The sequence below is a fragment of the Blennius ocellaris genome (genome assembly GCF_963422515.1).
Source record: "Blennius ocellaris genome assembly, chromosome: 7".
NCBI lineage: Eukaryota > Metazoa > Chordata > Actinopteri > Blenniiformes > Blenniidae > Blennius > Blennius ocellaris.
In genome coordinates, this window is record NC_137656.1 from 6,906,241 (window position 1) to 6,932,376 (window position 26,136).

General features: G+C 40.3%; 1 protein-coding gene across 1 annotated transcript; it reads left to right on the forward strand.

Annotated features, from left to right (window-relative positions):
- Window positions 1-1,550: 1,550 nt before the first annotated feature.
- Window positions 1,551-26,136, forward strand: scarf2 (scavenger receptor class F, member 2). Its single transcript, XM_080499065.1, has 11 exons — window positions 1,551-2,230; window positions 5,472-5,530; window positions 5,630-5,731; window positions 6,878-7,397; window positions 8,569-8,787; window positions 9,985-10,113; window positions 10,441-10,544; window positions 13,072-13,186; window positions 13,546-13,643; window positions 21,075-21,230; window positions 22,579-26,136. The coding sequence occupies exons 1-11, from the start codon at window positions 2,121-2,123 to the stop codon at window positions 23,778-23,780; spliced, it is 2,814 nt and encodes a 937-aa protein (XP_080355191.1). The 5' UTR covers window positions 1,551-2,120; the 3' UTR covers window positions 23,781-26,136.

The window sequence follows — 26,136 nt, forward strand, 5'->3', positions numbered from 1 at the left end:
ACGAGGTCACGAGAGAGCCTCTGTGTACCATGAAGTGCGTAGACGACATTGTAATCTGTGATGAGAGTAGAGAGCAGGTGGAGGTAGATGTCTATATTGAATGGAGGAACAATGAAGGTCAGTGGAGACAAGACAGAACACTTGTGTTTAGATAGAAGGCTGAACATGGAGGAGAGATGGTGAAAATGGATGACTTTGAGTACCCGGGGTCGAACATCAGACCTGAGAGATTTTTCATGGATGGGCTGAAGGAAGACATGCTGATTTGTGTACCAGTGGTGGAGAGAGGGCACAGGGTGATATGGAGGAAGATAATGACCACCAACGACAAACAACAAATTGACATACAGTAAATAACTAAATCAAATGATCTTATCCACGTACTTGTATTTTAAACTGTCACCAGGAGTGGTCACTCACTAACTTAGTGGTATGATATATATTTACTATAGTTAGTTACGTGAGAAAATTCCGATTAGATAAGAATGTTTCTGTGAGTGCTGATATTAAATAGAGCATCTCCAGGACACATCACACATCTATGTTAATGGTCTTTAAAAACACTATAACATGGATGAATATTTTTCCATTGGTTGCAATTAATAAATGTGCATGAACAGGAATATAGAGACGCAAAACAATTTGTAGGTGAGTAGTGGCACCATTGCTGTTGCCACTAATTAATTTATAATTAAAGCAATATAAATGTATATCTTAATTACTGCCAACTACTTGGACTAGTATAACTGACATATAAAATGATATAAAACCAATTTATCATCAGAGGTCATACATTAATGTAACATCGTGTCTACGACAAAATCAGACTGAAATAACTTTACTATAGTGACTTCTATTCTTAATTTCTTTAATCAAAAGCAATTTCGCGTGAACTTGTTCATGGGTTGTGGCGCATATCCAGCGCAAAGCTTGTGCCAAGTCAAATAGGGATCCTGGAAGGCAGCAGTCGTAAGAGGATCCTTATCTGTGTGTCCAGGGCTACTGCTTCACAGCATTAAAAGTTGTTTGGCGTCTTGTGTCCGCGTCACTTCGTTGGTGCAAACAGATGGGGGAGCTATTGTCTCACATGTGGGCTTTCACACAGCTGGACAATTCGGCCTCGTACAAAGGTTTCCACATTCTTTCAATTAATTACAAACCACATTCAATTAGATTTTTTTTTAAAACGACAGTTCACATTAAAAAAATAAACCGAAACTGTACTATATAATGACAAAGCCAAGATACTTCAAACTGCTAAACATTTAAGTTTGTTTGTGTTACATAGGTATACATTTGTATGTATTGAATAGCGGTGTTTTCTTTTTTCTTTTAATATATAAAGTTGGATAGATTTTTTTTAAACTAAAAGTGAGGCCACACACATTTCCTTACTTTTAGAACTTTTTTAACCCCGTCCCTTCCAGCGGACCCTGTTGCGCACAGGCCTATGCAAATGCGGTGGCGCACGCATGGCGCACGAAGCCAAAGATAGAGTAACAAATCAGGAATTTCCCTCTTGCCACTCCTGAGAGCGCTGGAGAGGACCAAAGTTACAGAATAAGCGCTTCTCTTCGGAGAGGAAAAGAGGCACATAGGAGATATTAACCTACTTTCTTTCATTTTATTCTAAAGATTTCCTGACGCCTTACGGACTTTTTTTAATTTTTAATTTTTATTTTGGCTCCAGTTACTTAGTTTTAATTCATTACGAGTGCGTAGACATTCGTGTTATGGGCTCTGATGGAGCTGTTCATGGAGTAAACAGCGCACTACAGGAAAACAACCATCATCTGTGATTTGCAAGTTTGGGGTTTTATTAGCCTACTTTTTTTTTCCTTTTTTCAGGCGTGTGGTCGGGATCTGCGTCTCTGGTCAGTTTGTCTGCTGCGTTTGTCGATGGCGTAGGTGGTGGCAGGACTTCTTTTTTTTTTTTCTTTTAAGGAAAACAAACTAAGGAAGAAGGATTTAACAGCCTGTTTACCGAGCACATGCGTCTGGATTATGTGCGTGGATAAATTTGGAGTGCGTAAAGTTGAGTGAGACCACGCCACCGTTACTTGTGGAGACGGGAAATGCGGAGTAAATACGGCGTCTAGAAGGATGCTGCCTCTTGTACAATGGAAGTGAAGAACTCTTTTCCTGTGGTCGCGGTGGTTTGTGTCTTCTTTTGCTCCGTTTTCAGTCAAGAACTCAACCCCAAAGGAAGAAATGTGTGCAAAACACTTGGGTAAGCACGAGTGCTGAGGGAAGAATCTTAGAAATTAGGATTTGTAACTTTTCTTTCTTGCAATCTCTGTCTCATTAGGCATGGGGATTTGTTTTAAAATGCCCGATGTGTACGACTTGCTTGCGGTAAACGTGTTAAAACTGAACAAGAGCCTTTCATAACTTGATTGGACTGACTTTTTGTTTTAGTGTGCACAAACAGCGCTTCTCACTATAATGGATTAAAATTTTTTTTTGTAAATCGTCCTGTTCTCCATTAATATTACATCGAGTGGCAGGAATCCTGGTAACATTATTTTTTATGTATTTCTCCGTATTCATATTTTTTTTTTCTAAATGCATATTACGCGTCTCCTGTAGTTGGAGCAGCAGGAGGAGGAGCTCATTGAAAAGAAAGCAGCCATACAGATGTGTACATCTGGAACAGGAGTGCTGTCCTTGTTCTGCAGGGGGCGCTCTCACTGACTTTTACAGCAGTCGTGGCACCGTTTGATAACGCACAACCAGCTGAGAAAGCGCTTAAAAAAGTTTTGGAAAGTGTGCGTAATGTATAAACAAACTGAATTTGGTCAATGGTTTAACAAATTCTAATAAAATCACACACGATTAGGGACTTTAAAAAAGACTTCAGCAGACTGTGGATGTTTTGTAAAAGTAAAAGCATCCAAGTGTACTATTGATGACTGCTACATCAATTATACTGTATTTGAAGCTGTAGCAGGGGCAGAAAACAGCAAATATATGTTCCTATATCATCTAAACAAGGGGTTTGGTCATCTGTCACACCTTTTTGTCTTACAATAATCTTTTTTTTCTCCATTGGCTGGTAGATGTGCTCATGTTTCTGTTCATGGCTGTTGGGATCCATGATTAATAACTATCCACATGTAACTTGGACACATTCAAGTTGATCAACGCCATTTAATTTTTTAATACTTATTTAGCTTGCAGTGTTCAAGAATGTTTAGTTTTGCACTGAACCTTAACTTATTTCATCATCTTATATGGCATTTAAATTACACTCATAATGAATTAGAAAATTCTGAGTTAAGGTATTGTGGCTGTTAGCAACATGTTGGGATGAATCGTTCCCCTGACCCATGCATGTTTCTGCTGCTCTCCGTTAGCACCATTAGTTCTTTCTACACATAAAGACCTTCTTCGCTGAATTTTGGAAGGATTTGCATACAACTGAGCTAAAAGTGAATACTTCCTGTGTGGCAAATGTTCTCAGAGCAAACTAAAAATATATAATCTGAAACAGCCAAATGCTGTATTTTCCTGTGCTTTCAGAGTGAATATAATGAGGACCTTCTCTAAAAAAAAGCTGTATTTGTGCTGTCATCTCATAGATTTGTCTTTGCTTCACAAGGCAACAAAGAGTCATTTACAAGAAAAAGGAAAAAAAATATTTTCCACATTATTCTAGTGCATTGTGAGCTTTTCAGTGTGCTTTAAATACACAGCACTGACCTGCAGAGCTGTACAAGTTTCACTTCCCTTCTTGCAGCAATCATGGCAATGAACTCTGTACTCCTCTTTTCCCTTTATACACATTATGATTTTTATATTCTTGGTGTTGAATCAATTGAATAGAGGGAAGTGGCATGGCATTCATCACCGCTTGTCAACATTTTCAATATGTGTCCTCACATTTACGAAATCAGCCACTGAATCTGGATAGAAATGCATTGGAACTCAACTGTTCGATGATGTATTCAGGGCTTATTGTTTAAAAAAAAATTTATATGAAGTGTTTATAACATGTTTGGGAATAAAAAAGAGCTGCACAGATGTAGAAAATGTATTTTGCGATGAGTAATACATTCTTAATGTGACAGTACAAAGTTACATGCAACCAAAACACTGATTTAAACTCAATTCATTAAACACCTTTTTCCAACCAAGGATAGTAGAAATTAAAACATAATTATCGAAACCACTTTGTTGCTAATCATTTATTAGCAATGCTCTGGAAGCAATTAAAATGTAAGAGGTCATCTGCTATGACCTTAAAAGTATAAAGTCATAATGTTCTCCCATTTTCAGCTGCGTAACAGTCCAAACTCACTCTGCTATGTCCCATTATATGTCAAATGTGCTCAGTTATTATTTGTGTTGACTGCAAATAGATCAGTTTAGCACCATTTTTTGTCCTGCATAGTGTTGCTATTTGAATGCGAGCACAGTTTGCATGCAGTGGATGAAACTTTGTCCTTTCTGCCCCAATACAACTTTTTTTTCTTTTTTTTAAAAATTTTGCTTGCATCCCTTTGCCTTCAACCCATTTCCATCTAATACAGGGTCAGATGACTACAGATGAAGGCAGGGTATACCTTGGGCAGGTCCAGTCCATCACAGGACAAACACACCGAGGCAATCACATTAACACTAACACCTATAGGAAATTTTGTGTCATCAATTAAGTTCAAATAGATTTATATGGAAACTGAAGTACACACACAGAACATGAAAAAGCTTAAACTCATGACCACTATGACGTGTAAGTGCTAAACACTACACCACCATGTGGCACAATTTCATTCAATTTTCATTTGTATTTACATTTTTACAATTGTCGAGTCCAAACCTTTTTTTCTTTTTTAAATGCACTGGGTTGTAGTAAAAAGAAAGAAAAACATGTACAAAATCATTTCCCTCTCATACTCTGTCAAATAATCCAGTGTTTCGACCTGTGATCTCAACCACGTGCTGGTTCTAACTGGATAAAAAACAGCTCAGCTCCCTTCATGATAACTGAAAGCAAACTGCCATCATCAAACAATTTAGGGGAAGCTGACGTGTTGCAGGGGCCCCATAGAGGTCACATGCATGGGAGGAAGAGTAGCCTCATCCCTTGTTTCCTGTCAGGCCTCAAACATGTCTGCAAAACGTTGTCCCTGAATAATCTCCCTCCCCAAAGGCGGAGGAAAGCTAAAGAACCCGATACGCTACATACATTCTTGGGTTTAGGGCTTTTCAGTGCATGCATTGCGCACAGATTGAAATGAGCCATACTGAGATAATTATACAACAATGTGCTGAGCGTGTGCGTCATATACAATGGCCCTGTGTACGTTTACAGTACTGAGCATCAGCCACATCAGTGGGATCAGTGAGATCAAAGAGACATACGTCGGGTGTGGATGCTGCTGCTTTGATATGTGTTTGTTTGACAGTATTATAGTTAAGACATTTATTTTTCTTCTCTAATTCTGTGATTCCTATATATTTTTTTCCAGATCATCAGGATTGGTCTGCTGCAGTGGATGGGGGCAGTTAGGGGATGAATGCCTGACACGTACGTATACTGCACAAAGCGCTATCGTTTGTCATAACACGTCGTGTGGCTCATTGTTCCTGCCGGTTGAATAATGTGGGCTATTCTTTCTCACACCAGCTCTCTGTGAAGGAAACTTCACCTGCAAGGAAAATGAGGTGTGTGTCAGGCCAAATGAATGCCGCTGCCGCCATGGATACTTCGGAGCGAGCTGTGACACAAGTAAGGCCCTTTAAAAGCTCTCTTAATTCAGCATTTCTGTATTTTCCTCCTTGACTGTGAAGTTTCAAGGTCAAATAAATGGTAACCGTAAAACAGAAGTACACCTTAAAAATGTACATATCTAACATACTTCCTACAAAAGCTGTTGCGAACAAATTGACATTTAATTTTCTGCAATCTTTAGCATGCATGTTTACATGAACTCACCCTCATGGTATGGTATTTATGTCAATACAGTTTGGCTACGCTACTAAAATAGCGAACTCTCGCTGCTCTCTTGGCTATGAACATTGTTGCATTTTGTTCTTCAGCTTCGGGTCTCATTGCAGTGTTATCACCTGTCATCTTTCTAAAACATTTCAGCACCCTGAAGAAAATAAAAAAGAACAGTGGATATATTTATTGAAATGTATACTCGCTCTCTTTTAATCCACCAGTTGAAGTACCCTTGTAACGTAGAAGCCTGCCTGTAAGATACATGTTACAACACATACTCAAATGATTGCCATAAATATTGATGAAGGCATTCAGGTTTCATAAGAAATAAATTGGAGCAATAACTAGTGATCCCATTTTTTCAGTGTTATGTATCTAATTGAATACCCACAGGATGGGTGTGTTAAATGGCTTTAAACTAAAGAGCGCATTTGTACTACTCTATCAGTCACATTTATCCATACACATATCAACGCACACACTCAAACTTCATTTTGGCAGCCATTAGGAATAGTTTGGTATTTATTGTCTTACCAAAGGACACTCGGACACATGGAGGGGTGGAGATTGGAATTGAAGCACCAGTCATATGGTTAGAAGGTGGCAGGCTATACCAACTAAGAAATAGCCAGCCCATTCCTTAGTTTTCCCAGTCACTCCAGCTGTCTCCAATAGTCGGGTTGTCTCCAAATACACACATTGGTGCATTTCCTATTATGACTTCAGCTGGCATGCTGCTCTTGCACTGACATTGTGTGACCCTCAAGCACCTTCCTGTTCACTTTCCCCGACATGTTCCTATTGCAAATATTGGAGCAAATCTTATTCTACCAGTGTGCTTAGTGAAACAAATGGTCATTTAAGCTTTTAAAACATTAATGTTTAATAAAACCATAAATTCTTGATTCTGACTGGACTGTCTTTTCACAGAGTGTCCAGCCCAGTTCTGGGGCCCTGACTGCAAAGGAAAATGTAATTGCTACCCCAATGGCCAGTGCGATGACTTGACTGGCAAGTGTACCTGCAACCACAATCGCTGGGGACCTAACTGTGAGAATGCATGTCTGTGCCAAAAAGGCAAGTGTGACCAGGACAGCGGGAAATGCACGTGTCACCCCGGCGTCTGGGGTCCGCAGTGCAACAACAACTGCTACTGCAGCATCAACTCCATCTGCGACGCCATGACGGGACGGTGTCTGTGCAATCCGGGCTGGACTGGGAGAAACTGTGCAATCCAGTGTAACTGTAACAATTCCCCATGCGACCAGTTCACCGGACGCTGCCAGTGCCGGGACAGGCTCTGGGGTCCGCGGTGTGAGCGGTACTGCCAGTGCGTACATGGCAAGTGCAACCCGGCCGACGGGTCGTGTACCTGCACGCCAGGCTACCGTGGGAAGTTCTGCAGGGAACCATGTCCTGCTGGATTTTACGGTCAAAACTGCAGGAACAGGTGGGAGGGAAAACTTGGCAGAGAGTAAATGTACCATTTCAAACACACAGGAACTGTGCAGATTTACAGATGGCAAATGTTCAGTTGGCTTGTTTGATCCATAATTTAGTGCTATTTTGTGGTTTTGATAGGAAATACGATTTGATATATGCTGCAGCTGATAACCCTTAAAGTATCTTAACATGGACTAAATGGAGCAATGATGAAGTGAGATTGGAGAATTGGTATTCGCATTATCCTATAATCATCAACCAACATGTAAAAGCAATTCAGGTTAAGTGTTTTACCTTCCACAGACTGCGCTGTTCTCACAAGATACTGTTGCCATGAACCAAAAGGAAACTTGACTGACTTCGGAGTTAACCTTCCTTCTTAAACCATTATAGATGACTACAAGGGTGACATTGTTTAGTAACCTTGCAAAAAACTCCACTCTTATCAATCCACTTGTCAGAAAGTTAATTCTAAAAGTGCACAAGTGAAACACAAGCTGCTTTAAAGGCAGTGTTGTGACTTCTTGATGTGATCACACACCGCTCTGGTGTTATTAGTCTTCCTGTTAGCAACTACCATTTAAATTACATATAAAACTTTGACAAACAACTAAAATACATTCACTGATGATTTTATAGTGGAAAAAAGAAACCTACGTCTGAGGTAACCACAAACCATATTAGAGGAATTTAGTTTTGGGGGTCCGTTTATATGACAACAGTGCTCAGAGCCAATGAAAATGCAACTTTTTGAAAACAACTTGGAAGGTGGAACCTTTTGAAAATGCTTCAGGGAGAAAAGCCCAACATGCTCACATATTTGTTTTCAGCAGCGTCGCTGTGTAAACGTGAAATTTATTTAAAGCAAAAATGACAAGACGATGCATTTTCACCTGAAACGCTGTGGCTTAAATGGGCCCTAACTGAATTTTGTCAGCGCACTTTTATTTAATCCACAAAGATGTTTGACAGGGTTTTGATCCTCAATAGATCTTAATGATTGCAATAAGAACATAAATCACTGTGAAGCACCAATTAAAAGCCTACATTCATGAACACTTTCCTTTAGTTTAGCCCATTGCATTTAATTTAGAAGGAAAAGTTCTTGTGAGAACAATATAAACAAGAGTAGTGAGCCTGATTTTTTTTTTTTTTTTTGTCTTGGCCACAAACACCAGGTGTGGCCACTGCAAAGGCCAGCAGCCCTGTAAGGTGACGGAGGGACGCTGCATCACCTGTGATCGGGGCTGGAATGGGACTCGGTGCGATCAGCTCTGCTCCAAGGGCTTCTTTGGGGAGAACTGCCAGGAAATTTGTCCCACCTGTAAAGATGGTCACCACTGTGACCCCATCCATGGCAAATGCTCGCACTGCAACCCCGGCTGGATTGGGGACAGGTAAGAAAACACACGCTCTATGAAAGAATGCTACTTCTGACCTCTTACCTAAACTTAAACGTAAGAATTATGGGTCTCACACCAACCTTTGCGCATTTAACCTTGCTTTCTTTTTTCATTTTTGAAATCCAAACGTTTCCCAGCCCACCTGAATTCAGCTCCCGGGCATAGCGATCATACCGATGCAGCAGACATATCAGACAACAAACCCCCATGTGTAAAGTGGTTAAGAACTGTAGCAGACTAACGAATGTGATGCAAGAAACAGATGAGGGCGGCTTTCTTGGCCCGGTGGATGGAAAGTTATTTAAAAACAGTAACACCGAAGGTTGGATCGGAGCAAGAAAAATATGCAAGAAAGAAGTGACATGTTAACGAAGTAGCAACCCAAGTGCTTTGTGTAGCATGTTAACATTGTTTGTTGTGGTATATTTCAATGATAAACAGGCTTAAATTCTATGGCAAACTGTCAAAGTGAATTCAAAGAATTTCTTCTTGAGATGCAATCAAATATACTGGCATGCGATTAAATGTGATTATTGAAATTAATGAATTACACAACGAGTAATGTCACATTGCACTGACATTCATTAGTTTCCTGTTAACTCAGTCACTATCAGGTCCTCTCATCATCATTAATGTGAAAAAATGTCTTCACCGAAACATTTGGTTGTGTTTCCGTGTACAGCCAGTTTTTGTACCACAGTCACCAGAAACTAGTCAGTAAAGTATTGAATATGCACACACAAATCAACATTTTTTATACCCTCTGGGCTCAACACATTAATTTACATTAATTTATCTTCAGACTCAAAACTATTAAAATACTGATTTTAACATTGACCTAATATTAAGCGGACAATGATGGAGTAATATTATTGTAACCTTAAAATATGTCTTAACCTTAAAACATGTCTTAGTCTTAAAACGGTTGTCTGTATAGCAAAAACAGGTCCCAAAAAGGCACAATATGAGCATGTTAACAAGTTTAAGAAGTAATACAAACAAACATGGAGGTATTTTGTTGTTCTGTCAGTCCCTTTGTTGTTTCTTCAAAATAGACCTTTAAAATAAAGTTGCGTATGTTTAAGTCGTAGCTCCAACAATGTAATTTCCCCCTCTGTGATAATGCCCGTGACTCATGCTGCTGGAGCCTGAAGATGACAGTAATCGCGTTGTTTCTTCTGTGTGCATTAGGTGCGAGGTACGATGTCCCAACGGCACATACGGTGAGAACTGCGAAAACAACTGCAGTCACTGTTTCAACGGCATCTGTCATGTTGTCACCGGAGAGTGCCTCTGTGACCCGGGGTTTTACGGCACATAGTAAGTCATGAGACACCTCATAGCCTAGAAGAATTCATGTTTATGCTCTGCACTTTATTCAATACCTTACCAGGTGAAAATGTTTGATGGCTTTTATATTGCACTTGTCACATTCTGGGAGATGAAGCTTTGGGGTATTTTTTTAATTTAATCGAATAAAGCACATCCTTGGAAAAGAAAAATTCTAGGTAACTTTCACCCATCAGAGGAAAATGCTCAGAACAAAGAACAAATCCCACATCCCCCTTTTTTTGCCCTATTTTACACATGTGTCACTTGGAATCAACATATAACAGATGTTGTTTTTGTCTCTGCTCTGCACTCAAGCTGCAACATGACCTGCCAACCTGGCCAGTATGGAGTCAACTGCAACCAAACCTGCTCTTGCCATGACAAGAACTGTGATCCCGTCTCGGGTGCCTGCCATCTCCGTAAGAAAAAAAAAAAAACCTTCATTTTGTTTAAGAGCAACCACATGCTTTGCGGTCAGTTACCAGTCCAAAAACGCGTGTTTTTCCTAATAATGTGCCTTTTCCTGAGACTAAACAGATATTTCTTACAGCACAAACCAGAATTCTTACACTCCGGACTGTTTATCCAGACTTCAGATGCCTGTTATTTGCTGCCTGTGTATTAAATGTCCTAATAATTGGCTGTACACATGGAGTAGCAACAAACACGTCTATTCAGGTCAATGTGTGTAGTGGGAGGCTTCGGAGCCTTGATAGCATTTCCAGACATAGACTGGTGTCCTTTTTATGGCTGTTTTTGTTGGCTCAGTTCCCGTCCAGTCAGAGAGAGAGAGAGAGAGAGAGAGAGAGAGAGAGAGAGAGAGAGAGAGAGAGAGGGAGGGAGGAAAGAAGTCTTAAAAGAGGACGATGAAAAAAGAAAGAGAAAAAGAAAACTTAGAATGAAGAAAGAAACTAAAAAAATAGTCCCATTTGGACAGCAGGCATGGATAGCATCACTCTACAACACATAGAGATTGCAGGGATTTCTGCCAGGAGGCATAATAGGTGGTGGCATATTGGTCAGTGATATCATAAGACCATGTCGTTTTTATCTCACCAGAAATGACAGCATGCCACACCCAGGCTGGCCAACAATTCATCTCAGTCTTATGTGACAGCTTAAAGGCCTGTAGGTCACTGCTAGTTATCCCTTTACTGATAATTTGCTTCTCTTTTGGTGTCGTCTGTCCTCACAGCTGCCAACCGCCATCCACACAATGCTCACGCAACACGGCACCTATTATCTTTGGGGTGAAACCTACTTAAAAAGGGAGGAGTGCCAGTAAATCAGCAGTGATTTATAGCGAGGGCTGCGCAGTAAAAATGTGGTTAGAGGAGGAAATTGATTGTGGAAGATCAACACTGAAATTGTAATTTGTCCTGTTTTGTTTTCAGTGAGGTCGTTTTAACTATGAATTATGAATTTCAGTCTGTTGCAGTGTGTTTTTTGCAGAGATACTTTACATGTCAAGCAGCTCATTGAATTCAGTTGTGGCGAAAGATTCAGTACTCAAGCTTCAAAACAGCAATTGAAAAACACTCCATTTGAAGCAAAAGTATTTTTTGCTACTGGTTGAATTTTTCTCATTCTGACATTTTCATGCAATCAGCATTCTATGGTTCAGAATTTAGTGATAACATTTAAATCAAATGCATCAAATATCCAAAATATTATTGCGTCAAACTATAAAAGCATGGATTCAACAGAAAGTTGCTACTCTTATTCTCCAGCATTTCATTTACAAACTATCTCCTCAAAAAGTTGTGGATTAACCCAGCTTTACTATATCTACCATACCTGGTATGATCAAGCTATTTTGGGGTATTTTTTTTGAGTCATATTTTATTGTCTCTTGTGCAGCTAATTAATGGCTGTTAATTAGCTAAATATAGGTTGCTGTAAAGTAATTAGTAAATTAAAAAAAAGCAGTTTAATTGCAATGCATAAAGCTATGTGCGATTGCAAATATAACTGTAATATTTGATTTTTAGGGAGATTTCTGGTCTTTTTACATTGTTTTGGAATTGCTGGTGTTGTCAAGACCACTGGAACTGAGACAAAGACCAGACCAAAACTTTTGGGGGGCGAGATCAAGTCCAGATCAAGTTCTTGAAAATCTCGAGTACTAAACACTTGACATCTGAAATGTACACCTGAAAGTATATTGATGTTTGTTTGGCATCAGAACCAATAATGTTACAAACCATTGGTTTAATCTTCGCCTATATTTGTTTTGCAAAGTGTTTATCTGAACAGTTTCTCAAATAAATCTGTAAAATATTTTGAAGCAAAAGTCGCACAAATGGAATGTGAACACTTCAAAATGGTACTTACGCACACGTGACATGAGCCAGCCCAGAAACTAGCCTCACCCCAGTTTCCTCAAAAGCTGAATTTCCTCATTTCCTTGATCTCTGTTCTAAAATAACTCTTTATTTGGATGCTGTTGTGTGGAGATGGATATCTGTCACTGTAAATCTGATTAGTGGCCTGGACAGTAAAACACTAACTGACGAAGGTCTCATTTTTAATTGAAAACTGAAAACGATGTTTAAACGATAACGGTGCTCAAAACCACTGAAAACTTAACTGTTTGAAAATGGCTTCAGTGGTGGCACTTTTTAAAAAGTCCCGACTCTGTCTCTGCAGAAACAGGAAAAGACACATTTTTGAAACTTTTTGATGTTACTGTGTAAACGCAAAAAACGCTCTCGTACGAAAATGCAAAGACAATGTGTTGTCACTTGCGTTCACGGCATTGATGTAAAAACAGGGTCTAATATTCCCGTTTGTATTCGTTTAGCAGAGCACTCATCTTTTGGAATTGGAGTATTTGGTAGTATTTTTTTGGTAATGAAAGGATAATGATTGAATTTGATACTATAATTTTTAGATAGTTATTGGTGGTGTTCAAAGCTGCTCCAATGTGTATATTTTGTCTTCCAGAACCAAACCAACGGATGGGTGTGATTGCAGCTGGGACGCTGGTCTCTTTCTTGCTGATCATCCTCCTCTCGCTGCTGTGCTGCTGCTGCCTCTGTCGACACAAAGACGACCACAAGTGAGTGACAGCTGGCTGTCTTAACATCAGCGCTCCACGCCGGCTGGAGGTGGGGAGGGGGGGGGGGTTGTTTCAGATTTCTCATCGGGGGCTTGTGGCAGTTAGCAAAATAAATGGGAATATTTTCTTTTCACGTTTTCTCACAGGTACCAGGTTGTTAAATCAATAAATGCACATAATTTGTATTTTAAGCACGTTTATGTATTGACCTTACAGTGTAAGTCGCAATGTGAGCGGCCCTGGAGAGCTCTCAGAAGAGGCCAGCGGCCAGCTTTTAAAATGCCTGTTTTTGAATGATTCATTTGGATTTCCATGGCGTCATCGCTTTTCAATCCTAACCAAGATGTCTCTACCGACAGCAAAAAAGCCAAGCGGATCCTGTGTGGACGATTCAGCCGAATCAGCACTAAACTTCCCCGTATTCCACTGAGGCGACAGAAACTGCCCAAAGTAGTCGGTAAGCTCCAAAACCGTTTCTCATATCCCTCCGCAGTGCTGCCACGGTATCCGTCTGAGTTCGAAGCTGCAGAGGGATTAGGACAGACATCACACCTGAGATGTCAGGGAGTTTAAAACCTGTCTGAGAGTTATTGTTGCTTCTCAATGCATACAGTGTGGTACTGTGGAGACGGCGATGGAAGTGAATGGCAGCGAGTGTGAGCGGTGTGTTCTCCTTCATTGCTACCTTCAGTGTTGGATGATGAATAGGGTTGAAAAGTGTACGGTGGCTGCCAGGCGAGTGTGGGGTTTCATTTTAAAGGAATGCGCTGGTTTTAGAGCCCATTATTATTCTTGGCTCTCTAAAATGCCATGTGTTCATATTATTACAACCCTAAACTCTGGCTTCTTTTTTTCCCTTCACGTTTTCTTTACTCGTTTCCATCGTCTTCTTCCCGAAGAATATGTTTCTGGTGCTGAGGAGGGGGCTGTGTTATTAAAAGAAAGGCCAGTGGTGTGGGGGGTGGGGGGGGGCGTCTGGTGGTGAGTGACGTGCTATCAAAGACTGCACTGTTTGGGTGGACGCTGTAGCCCGGCTGCACCATGCGGAGGTCTCGTGGTGTGTGACAGATCTGTCTGTGACCCCAGTCTCTTTCTTTTTTTTTTTAAACTATGGACAGAGGAGCTGTGGGTTTCACAGGTACTTTGCTTTCCTTCCCAAGTCCAAAGACGTGTGAATGTGTGTGTGACTGTTTGTTCTGTGATGAACTGGTGGCTTGTGCAGGGAGGAGATAAGCTACAGCTTAATGTTAGAGCCTGGGCGTTTTCTGTGATATTCAGTGTTTTCATAATCAGTTTTCCATCTTGGTTCATCATGTTTCATTTCTTGTTTATTTGTCCTGATTTAGGATGCACCTGAGTTTTGGATCTCTCTGCATGGAGAGAGACTTTTTCCATTTACAAAATGCTTTGACTACAGACAAAATCCCACCAAGAACTATATTTGTTCCAACCCAGATGAAAGATAACAATCGTGAGAGAATGTTGGCGATATCTTACCTGTGTCGGACTGTGAGGCCGGTTCAAGGACAACTGCTGTCCTGGCTGCAATCAAAGACAATCGACAATACTCACGCTAATGGTTTAGTTCGTTTATTTTTGTTTTTCACCACTCACATCATAACTTTGTAGTTTTAATCGTAGTTTCTCCACACCAAGCAAAAACACACGTAAACCTGCATGTTGGCAGCAAAATGAGTCTTTCCACATTGAGGCAAACTATGCTTTTCTGAGATGTTGAAAGGTGTGGTTGGAAACACTGAGACTTTAGTTGACCAACTTCTGAACTTTGTCATATCGACCTACAAGGTTGCAGTCCCCTTCAACAGAAATCGAAAAACGAATAATAACAAGGGAAAATTTTTTTTTTTTAAATATTGTGTTGTGAAAGCTTCAAGGAGTCACTACAACACAGCTAAAGACCCACAACCGCCTGCTGCACATGATTGTCTGTGTCATAAAAATGACAATAAAATCCGGAACCATTGAGTTAAAATGTTAGTTGGTCTATAACATACACTTGCTCTTTACACAGCATGCTTGATGGACAGTAAAATGTTGGAACTTTGTTTTTAAAGTCCCCCATACTGGTTGTATCTGCTTTGTGCCTCTCGTGCGTCAGTCTCCGTATCTAAGTTTACAGTGGCACAGTTTAAGCATTTAAAAGCTGATGATATCAATGGGATCTTTTAAAGTTTGTATGTCACAGAAGGAGTTAAAACATGATGACCTGCTTTCTTCTCCATGCATGAGCAGCATGTGCTTTTTCGGTTGTGCAGCTGATTACTTAAGCCACAGTCCGTCTCCATTAGACCCCAGGTCATTATGCCACACGGGGACAAAGCTGCCTTTGTCATCATCTTGGTGTGGGGCACTGCTGCTTGTTTGTTGAGGGCCTCCTTGAACAATTTACTGTATCTCGCATGAAGATGTGAGAATGTGTTCAGTCTGGTAGGAAAGCTACAAAACTAACGTTTAAGTTGTTTAATATTTCAACATACTGGAACCCAAAAAAAAATGACAGGGTCATGCTACCAGTTATAAATGGTCAAAGTCTTTCCTCTTTTTCCTCGTTTAGCTCATTCAAATTTTAACCCTCACACTAACTCTGCTTTCTTTGGGGCTACCCACACAATTGTGGTCTGCCAACATTTAGAAACTCTAACTGTGATGGGACACACACACACACACACACACACACACACACACACACACACACACACACACACACACACACACACACACACACACACACACACACACACACACACACACACACACACACACACACACACATTCCAGAGGGGCCCGATGGGGCTGGAAACAGGAAGTGGTCAAATTTACCCCAGCTAGTGTCAGAACTGTGATTTATCCACGCCGGGGTCACAGTGGCAGCAGATGTGGCAAGACAAAGGCAAGAGAGAGATGGTTGACAGAAGAGAGCATTGTAAGCCTTTAGAGAAATAACCACATAAACACACTTTCACCTCTTCCCCTCTTGGTCAAACTTGTGTGTTTGTTTGTAGTTGAGCATTCCTTCCTGAGCGTATTTACTGTACGCCCTCTGCGTCTTGGAGGAATTCCTCCCATCTTCTGCCCAAGTGCTTCCTCGCAGAGGAGAACTGAGAGTAACTCCACCTGCTTTTTTCATCTTTATCCAAAGGGAGTTGGCTGGGTTTGCAAACGTGTAAGTAGCTATTCTTACAATGCAGCCATGAGCTGCCTCGTAAAATGGCCAGAAAAAGTTTCTCGCAGCCTAAAGCCGCTCAGAAGTGCATCATCTGATGATGGAAAACAGCAGCTCCCCTTTTAATGGCATGAGCCAATCTGTGTAAAGCTGAAGTTAAGTGTATTTGGTCATAAAAATGCTCCAGCAGTGACCCACATGCTGTAAGTTGGATGACATTCAGTGTTCTATATTTGTAAGCTTTGCTCAACATATTACCATACAACGAGAAAAACCCCCCAAAAAACTATTGCTTGAACTCATTTTTACTAAGATAAATAACCTTAAAAGCGTAAAGTAATATCTGTGCTTGACAAATATGGTAATATAGAGATAAAGTAACATATCAGGTTACTACATGATAAGTAGTAGTAGAAGTAGGATGACCTCTCAATAGTATTGTAGTACAGGATAACAGCTGAAGAGCAGTTGTCTCTCATCTCCTGTTTGATTAGTTGACTTTAGTATTATTCAAAGGTTATTACTGTACTAAACTTTTGTCTACGGGAGAAGAGGTGCCTCATTCATGCTTGGTAGTTGCAGTGGTTCATGTTGAGATCAGTGAATGAACAGCGTCTGCTCATCATATAGGCTACACCACAACGCAATAGCAAGAACTCAGCCAGTTTTATGTGACCTATTCCTATTGCTGCTTCTTTGAGTAACTCATTACACCATGGTGTGGTGCAAGTAGGTTGAGCTAAGTTGGATCACTTTTTAACTTAAAATTTTTATCTTGTTCTGCTGATTAGTTTAGGTTGTATGTATTTTGGATTAAAAAGGAAGATTAAGCTTGTACATTCAACCCAAGCTTTTAGAAATACGTTGCTCTTTTGTTGCTAAATCTCTTCGCATTGTCGCAACATTTTAAGTTAATCAAGTTCCATTTTAGATCTGCGTTAAACTACTGTGGTGATTGTGATGGTATGCTATAGGTATGTCTGAGCTTTGCAATATCCTTGAACTGGCTGCTTTCTTGCTCTTGAGACAACCAATGCCCCACCAGGCAACTGTGGTGGTGTAGCTGTGCAGCTGTGACGTGTCAATAATGCCATGTTGTGTGTTGGCCCCTGCATCGGGGGGGGATCACAGTGGCGTCAGGTCTGCAGGGCAATCTGCACCACTAGACCAGCAACAGTCTGGAGGAAGCAGCTTTTCAGGGCAGCAGTTGTTCATCACTGCGTACAAGTAATCTCGCAAAATGCCCATGTGTTATCTTGTTGACTAACACGACAGAAGTCTTCGCATAGGTTGGCTGCTCTGCATTCCTCAGTCCCTCGTCGTCTCGGACTGCATTGCTTTGCATCGGACAAAAGTGTGGAGGCAGCTCCCACCAGGTCTGATTTACTGAGATCCTGCTTAAACCATGCAACATTGCACGCTCATGCAAATAGCTTTTAGTTTGCATGTGTTCTGTGGGTAATTTAATTATAAGAGTGACATAACATGGTGTTTCTACTTTAGAACTGATCTAAATAAAGATGTAGTCTGAGAAGTACCAATAATTTGGTAGCAATCTTTACACAAATTCCAGTGCTGAGAAATTCGATTTCTGATTTTGATGATGACCTCGTAAATCATTTCCTACATGCATTATCGATGTCACGCAACAGCATTAGTCATTATCAGTGTTGCCACAGTTACCTTGAAAAAGCAATCAGATTACTGATTACAAGTTAGTACTTTAAAAAGTAACTTCACTGATTACTTGTTTTTAAAAGTAACTAAGAAAGATTACAACTACCTTTTAAGTTACTTTCAGCAGCTGCCGACAGCATGCCCCTCAATCTCAACATAAAAATGACAACCGGTTTTACCAAAAACTCAGTTCTGATCCCGGCCTGGCCTCCTGCTGATACATATGTAACCTTTGACCTTCATTGTTTGTTGTACTTATGGTTTCATTTTCATTTTCAGATTTTTACTATTACTGCTATTTCTTAGTACGTAGTGATAATCTGTTGTTGCACTAATTATTTATTTGAATGTGCCACCTTTTAATGAGGTTGTGATTTCTCTCCCTATCTGGTGAACAAAATGATGCAGGAGAAGGGGATGCATACATAGAGGCTGAGGGAAGCTCCTACTCTCCACAGCAAAATGCCCTCGGAATATACCACACAATTGATTTCACTTCATTTAGTTATCAATTATTACAATCAAGTTAGTAATGCTTCAAGTTGAAGCAACATCAGCCTCACACTCACTGTAGACAGAGTAGGTTGGTAGCTTTGGGGTAAACAGGATATCCTCCAGTGAACACATTAGTGGGTGTCCAAGGAAGGAAGTCCCCTCCATATTTCAAAACATTTGTTATTTCTGCTGCGTTGTGACCCGTTTACACACATCTGGGTTTGCTTAGACATGTTGCACCTGTGTTGACATTATCTACTCTCTGAGTGCCAGTGAAACGATAGACTGCTACACTCAAAACATGGAATTCAGATGATTTGCCAAAGATTAACCTAATCTTAACAGTTACACTTTTAAGACAGATCCTACCAGTCAGACAAAGACTTTTTTCCAATCCAGCTCCCCGGTACAGTTTGGGTGGGGGGTGTTGGAGGTTCCTTCCATAGAGTTTATCTGAAAGCTAAACAAACGGTTGGACCCATATGTCATCGGGCATGTAAACAGAAGCATCTGATGTGGTCGGTCATGTCAAGTTAACGCCCAGCAGTTTAACCCACAACTGTGCTCTTCACGCCAGATGGGAAGATTAAAGCAAAGTATCCCTCGGAAAAGCACAGCTGTCCTGAGAGTGAAGGGTCAACAGAGTGCTGCACTGTCTGGAAGGGAGGAAGGAAGACAGAGCAGAGAGGAGAGAGAGAGAGCGAGAGCGAGAGAGAGAGAGAGAGAGAGAAACATGATTTGACCTACATATTGTTGTGAGGGACTATTTGCTGGAAGATGATGAAAGAAGCCACTTGGGGCCACATTTAGCTGAGAATCACAACAGTAGAAAAGAGCAATAGCGATGGCTGAACATCACATAAAACTCATGCTTCAATTCATGGTCCAGCTCATCAGTTGTCTGTAAAAAATAAATTCTAGTAATAGACCTTGTTTCTCAGCTATGTGTGCTAATACTGGGAGCAATGCCCAGCTTGACTTCCTGTCCCACTTCTTCACCAACAGAAATGGCTGAGGTTAGTTTAAACACTGTTAGCTAGTGGTCAAAGTGCCTGATGTATTTTCTTTGATTAAAATCAGCTGCTTTCCTTCAGAAATCCACTAAAAATTATGCTGGTCGACGTGTGGGGAGTATTATGAAACAAAAACTTGCATTTTATATTTGTAATTCGTGCATTCATGCAAAAAAAAAAAGAAATTGCAAAAGAGTATATTTTCATTTAATTCAGACCTGTCTACATACATTGATAAAGTCTTCTCTTGCTACTTAGACCCCCATTTAAACAACAGCTTTTTCAAGTGAAAATGGAAGTTGTCCATTTCTTTTTGAAAACAACTCCCAGGTGCTATATGAAAATGCCTGGGGGAGCATACATACATGTATGCTTTAACTATGTCGGTCCTAGTTTTACCCATCACTAATTCCTTTTTAACCATGATTTCTTCTCAAAAAATCAAACGGGACCAGGAACACCCAACACCCGATTTCTCGACCCATCCTTCACCGAGTGGTGATCTTGGAAAATGTACTATTCTTTAGCAATCCAGGCAATAGCAAGCAGTTAAAGTGTTTTTTTAGGAATGTTATATTATCGCAATCAACACAGGCTCCTGCAGCTTCACACATTCATTATCCATATGCTCACACTCTTTTAAACTGTACATCACTCAGAACTTTCCACCTTTGAAATTTATTGATGGATTTTATGTAAGACATGTAAAACATTTCACTTGTACTTATTGTTTGGTGCTTCAATAAGTGAATTGACATATTTCAAGTTGTATAGCACTTGTTCTTCTGCACAAAATTATCAGGTTTCCAACTCAGCTCAACTCAACTCAACTTTATTTCTGCAGTACAGTAACAATAACCGCAGCTAAAACAAAGTGCTGTCCATAAATTATCCCCCAAAACAAGATAGAGTTAAACACAAATTGCTTCACAATAATGATCGTAAAAAAGAAAGAAACACAGACTCAGAGTCATGCTGGGTCAAAAGCCAAAGATTAATAATGTTTAAAACTTTTTTATTCTATATTTTAAAACTTCATTATTTTTCCACGTTCCTACATCCCTCTATAGTTATTTTGTACTCATAGGCAGATACCTGTTTTCCTTGTTTTTCACATATAAGATATTTTGGTCCTTTCATTTTAACAAGACAAATACATAGAGACAACACAGCTGCAGACTCGCTAAAGTAATATTATGTTCATTTTGTTGCCGTTTCACATACATTGCTTGAAATGTCTTGAATTGAACGGAACTGGGAAAAAACGAAACCGAATAAACACTCGACATGGGGAATATACTGAAAACAATATTCATATTCACATCTAACAATCTGTGACGGTGAGTGTTTCTCAGCATGTAAAGCCAATAAAATTTAGATTTTTCTCCAGACTCACTTCAACCATTGCTTTCAACAACCATGTCAGTGGGGCTGAATGAGAGCAGACTGTTGATCTTGTAACACGGTACAATACCCCCAGACTGACCTTTTGGCTTCTGCATTTGTTTTTTGTTCTCAGTAGCTCACCACGACCCAGAAAACACCTTCAACTGCAGCTTCATCGAGCCGCCCTCCGTAGTTGAGCAGCCCTCCCCCACCTCCTGGTCATCCCAGGAGTCCTTCTCTTCCTTCGAGAGCGGAGACGAGGGACCCGTTTACTGCGTTCCTCATGAAGGTGAGTCATTCTATGAATAAATAAACAGTTTAGTTACAAACAATGATGCTCATAAATCTGCAATTTGTCTTCGGCTAACCGGCCTTCTCACACACACACACACACACACACACACACACATTGACGTCATGTGACTATGATTCACACACTTCTGTAAATCTTATTATGGAGACAATTTTAATCCTGTGCCATCTCGGTGCAGGGAGAGTATAAACAGGAAATGGAACGGTCATGTCAGCATGTGGCGCAAATCCAAACAGTGACTAACTCCTTGAAGTTTGGTGGAAAACACCCATTCCATCAGTTTCTATTCTGGAAGTATGACTCTGCAAATTAGACTTGAAGTGGTTTTGCGTGCATGTGTGATTGATGGATTTTTACCACTCACGTATCGCAGTTGTTTGGGTTTAGTTAATTTTCTACCCTTGAGCAGTTCAAGGGCTGCCAAACAATGCATTCTCAGTGAAAAGCTTCAGGCACATAATGATATCTGTAAACAATGAGAGCGGTTTTTTGATTTAGAGGCTCTGCTTCACTGAAGTCACCCCAGCTCACAGAATAAAAATACAACAAAAACATTTAAATAACTGGTGCGAAAGTGCCTTCCTGTTGGGAAATGAAATCTAGAAAAATGGCTTCCTTACGGAGAAAACAATTGAATCCTATGAGTCAAGGTCACAGATTCAGAATGCACATACATTCTCATACATGAAAATTCTTAAATACTGAAGCAGACACTGGCAAACTAACTCAGTCCACTTAGTAACCTGGCAAAGAAATTGCCATGTGGACAATTAAGAACGCCCTGAGAAAATTGTTGGTAGTGTTCCTGTTTTATATCGTCAATCATTCTTTAAAAGTGGGTTTTATTCAGGATACCATCAATGTATTACATACAGGAGACTTTGAATTACATTTCATTTCTTATATCTAATTTGAATTATATTGCACAGACCTACATTTATTACATTACTATATCTTGCAAGTTAAGAAATAATGTAATATAATGAGAAGTTACAGATTTGTTGAACAGTATAACCAGTGAATTCAGAACTAAGTGTGTTTTTCACCTTTAAGTGAAATCATCTACATGTAGATTATATACATTTGTTTAGGACTGATGATTTAAAAAATCCAACCTCACAGGTGAGTTTTTGATATGTCCAAGAGCATCCAATAGTCAAATGGTGTAATTATAACAACAAAATCTGTTGCCTTTCAGCCCACATAACTATTCTCAAGACAGTGTCTTACCAAAACTATGTAAGGTTGTAAACACCAAATGCCAAAAGATATCCCATGAACAGGGTTTTTGACTAATATCATGTAATCTGCTTATGGTCCACAGAATCTGTGAGCGAAAGCAAAGAGAAGCGGACCCCCAGTCCAGCCACAGAGAAGCCAGAAGCTGTCCCTAATGAAGAGGATGCAGGGGAGTACACGTCCCTCAAAGACACAAGTGTCACCAAACCAGAAGGTAGCGAGCAGCCCCTACTCAAGTCCTCTGACAGCGAAGGCTCCACCAGCGGCTCTGAGTCCACCACTGCAGCCCTCTACGCCCGCATTGCTCGCCTCTCCAAGCAGTCTAAGGAGGACGAGGGCAGTGGCAAGGATGGGGACGGCACGCCTACACCAGAGGCCAAGCGGAATGGGAAGCCCCCACCATCACCTGGCAAGCTTAAGCCACGCCCACCAGACCCTTCCACCAAGCCCAAGGTGTCATGGATTCACGGAAATACCACGGGGACTCCACTGCCAGAGCAGCAGGGTGGGATCAAGGCACTTGCAGTGCCCAAGGAGAAAAAGAGGAGTTCCAGCGATGGCTCGTCCAAGAGCGAAGAACGACAGAAAATGAAGGAAACAGTGAAGGAGGCTGACGCCAATGGGTCACCCAGCAAACACAAGCCTCTGCGAGGTAAGAAGTCTGGGGACGAGCATAGCAGTCCAAGTCACATGGAGCATATCAACGGTGTTGTTCAGAATGCTCTAAAGAAGATTAGTAACTTCCACAGCTCCTCGTCTGAGAAGAAGAGCGCTGACAGTCCAAAGCAGACCATTAAAGAGGCACCAAAAAGCCCAAAAGTCATTCATCCTCATATGAACTCGGAGGCTGCCACGCTGCTGGCAGCTCAGCTAAAGGAGAAAACCCAAAGCATCAACAGGAATGAGGGAACAGGACTGATGAAGACCAATGGTCTCTCCACCCCCAAGTCGAACCGGGAGAAGCCCACACCTCCACAGAAAGCCAAGAGGACCGCTTCCGGTGGATTGAGCCAGCAAGGCTCCACTAAACCTCTACTGCCCACCACGAGCAGTCTCCAGAAGATGGTGGCGCCTGTCGCCACCAACCTCGGGACCCCTGAATCCAAGAGCCCGGAGAAGCAGGACTTGAACGGCTCCAGGGTGGGGGACTCGTCAGATCCAACGCCAAAGAAGACTCCCATGAAAAAGCCACCTAGGAAGAAAGGCAAGGAAGGTACATTGGATACACCTGAAAGTAAGACCCCCCAGCAAAAGACAGCCATTATGCCACCGCAGGTTGTGAAATAAGTGTTTTTATTGACGCACCGCACAAAGATTGAAATGGATTTTGAGAAGAATAAAAATGGTGGACAGCAATATCAGTTTCCAATCAAGGAGTTTAATCTTTTTGTGCAATTGTGCTCCGACACAAGAACAAGTCAAGATTGAGAATTGCTTCCAAATCTAAGGGTGGATTTGAGTTGTACTGGAGAGGTGTACTATATAAACCTCTATACACCATTATAATCACATTTCAAGAATACAACAAACATGTATCAGCCTCACACCACAGCCTGCGGCCAAGCTTATTACAACCATGGGGACGATGGCACGAAGATCTGATCCAAAGTTCATTCATCTCTATTTTTCTGCAGTACGTCCACCACTATATTTATATATGGATCGCTTAACTGTTTTTTTTTGTTTTGTTTTGTTTTGTTTTTTCAAATAAAAAACAACCAAACAGCTATTTTTATGCATGTACTTTCCAGATACAAAAGGTACAAATGTAATAACTTTTAGGATTGCAAGCTTTCCCTATTGGCTTTCTCATTAGGCCAATTTAAGAAATATAGTTCTACACCTAAGCCAGATAAAGAGCTACATTTTTAATGTCAAAGATTTGCTTTGCATGTCAAAATCTACAACTATTACAGTGTCATTGACATATACTGGAGTACTTGGCCCTTCAATCAGGAAGGTTATCCACAAATAGACTCAGTTTGATGTCCTGAGGTATACAAGTATTGTATACCTCAGGACATCAACAAACATGTATCAGCCTCACACAATATAAAATACTTGTATACCTCAGGACAGATACCTGTCCTGAGGTATGTCCTGAATACAAGTATTGTTTTCAGTTCATGGATATCTTTTTATTTTTCACATAGCACAATTGTTGGTTTCAGTAAAACTTTGCTTTTTATCTGTCAAAACAACATGTTAAATCTCCTTGATCTTTTGACCAAAAACTCTTATCTTAAATGCCTTTCATACATTTGCTAGCACTCTATCACCAGAATGTGCTCTTAATCTACGTATAATAGTGAACCACTAAACCAAAGATGAAACCCAAAGCTATCGCTTACAGGATCATATCCTCCTTGTGCAATCAACCATTTTGTCAAAATATTTGCATTTATCAACATCCTCACCAGATCGGAAAGAGTCTGCCATGTGTCTTTGTGTTCTTTTAGTTTCATGAAGAAACTAGGTTGATATTACCATTTGAGCTATTCATGTTTCATGTAAGTTTGTCTATGCTGTTGGGGTACTTCATGGAAAATAAAAATCAAAGGATGTTTTGTTCCTTTGACGATTGTGTTATCTTAAGCACGCTGAAGTTAAAAGGCGCTTTGACTTCATTGTTGTGGGCTGAGACTCTTGGACTGAATGGTACTCTGTATTACAGTGTTAAAAATGTGCCTCAACTGTGGATCAGTTTAAGCAAAAAGTGATGTTTGCCTTACGCTGTTGTGAATGTGTACTTCAGATGTTTGATCCAAATTAAGTAAAACCAGAAAAGGATGTTTAAATTCAAGATATTGTACCATTATATTTTCAACAAATGACAGGTTTTGGCCGAAATAATCTTTTACATTTACAGCTAGTTTGCAGAATAAAAAAAAAAAAAGTCTTTGTTTTTTGTGTTTTTGATAAAGGTACAACTTATTTCTTTGGTAACTTTTTTTCTACTTTTTACTTGTATACATTGTGTACTTTTTATTATCTTTGTAAGCTGTGCTTATATGACCTGTTTAGGTTCTTCTGTTTTTCTCGGTGTGAATGAACTGGCTTTCATGTTGCTTCTCTTTTGTGTTGCTCTTTAGTCAGCAGGATTGTCCCAAAACAGACCTGCAATATGAGTACTTTCCTTCTGTAAAGTTTACATTGGCTTGGTAATTGTTCTCTGTTGATGTTATTGTTTGTGTAACACTTAACTGCATGACGCAGAGTGTAATTATATGGCATTAATAGCTGCTGAGGAAACCAGTAACCTTCTTGTTCCTTCCATTTGTTATTATTGCCTCCTATAAAAAAAAAAAACCCAAAACCAAACTTGTACAGAAAGGATTGTACAATACTACTATAATACCACTGTTGAAATAATTGCATACTCCTGAAGTCATAATATTGTGTAATTTTGAAGTGGCAATTTCTTTTTTTCTCTCTCTCTCTGTCTCCGACTGGCCCATGCCTGTTTTTATAGGCATACAGTGCAGTTTTGTAAAGAAAGGGCCTGAAAAGCTGCAAAAACATTACCAACTGTAAAGGAATATTTTGTCTTTTTGTGGTTTGTTTATAGCAACTTTCTTGTGTATTAAGTGGGTGTTTCTTCATTTACTTCTATGGAATAATAATAAAAAAAGACTCCACTATA

Excerpts from the sequence above, each read along its gene's own strand:
- scarf2 (XM_080499065.1), top strand. The coding sequence starts at position 2,121 with ATGGAAGTGAAGAACTCTTTTCCTGTGGTCGCGGTGGTTTGTGTCTTC. Across the intron at positions 5,732-6,877 it reads CGGAGCGAGCTGTGACACAA|AGTGTCCAGCCCAGTTCTGG; the intron begins GTAAGGCCCTTT and ends GTCTTTTCACAG. Across the intron at positions 10,545-13,071 it reads CTCGGGTGCCTGCCATCTCC|AACCAAACCAACGGATGGGT; the intron begins GTAAGAAAAAAA and ends TTTGTCTTCCAG.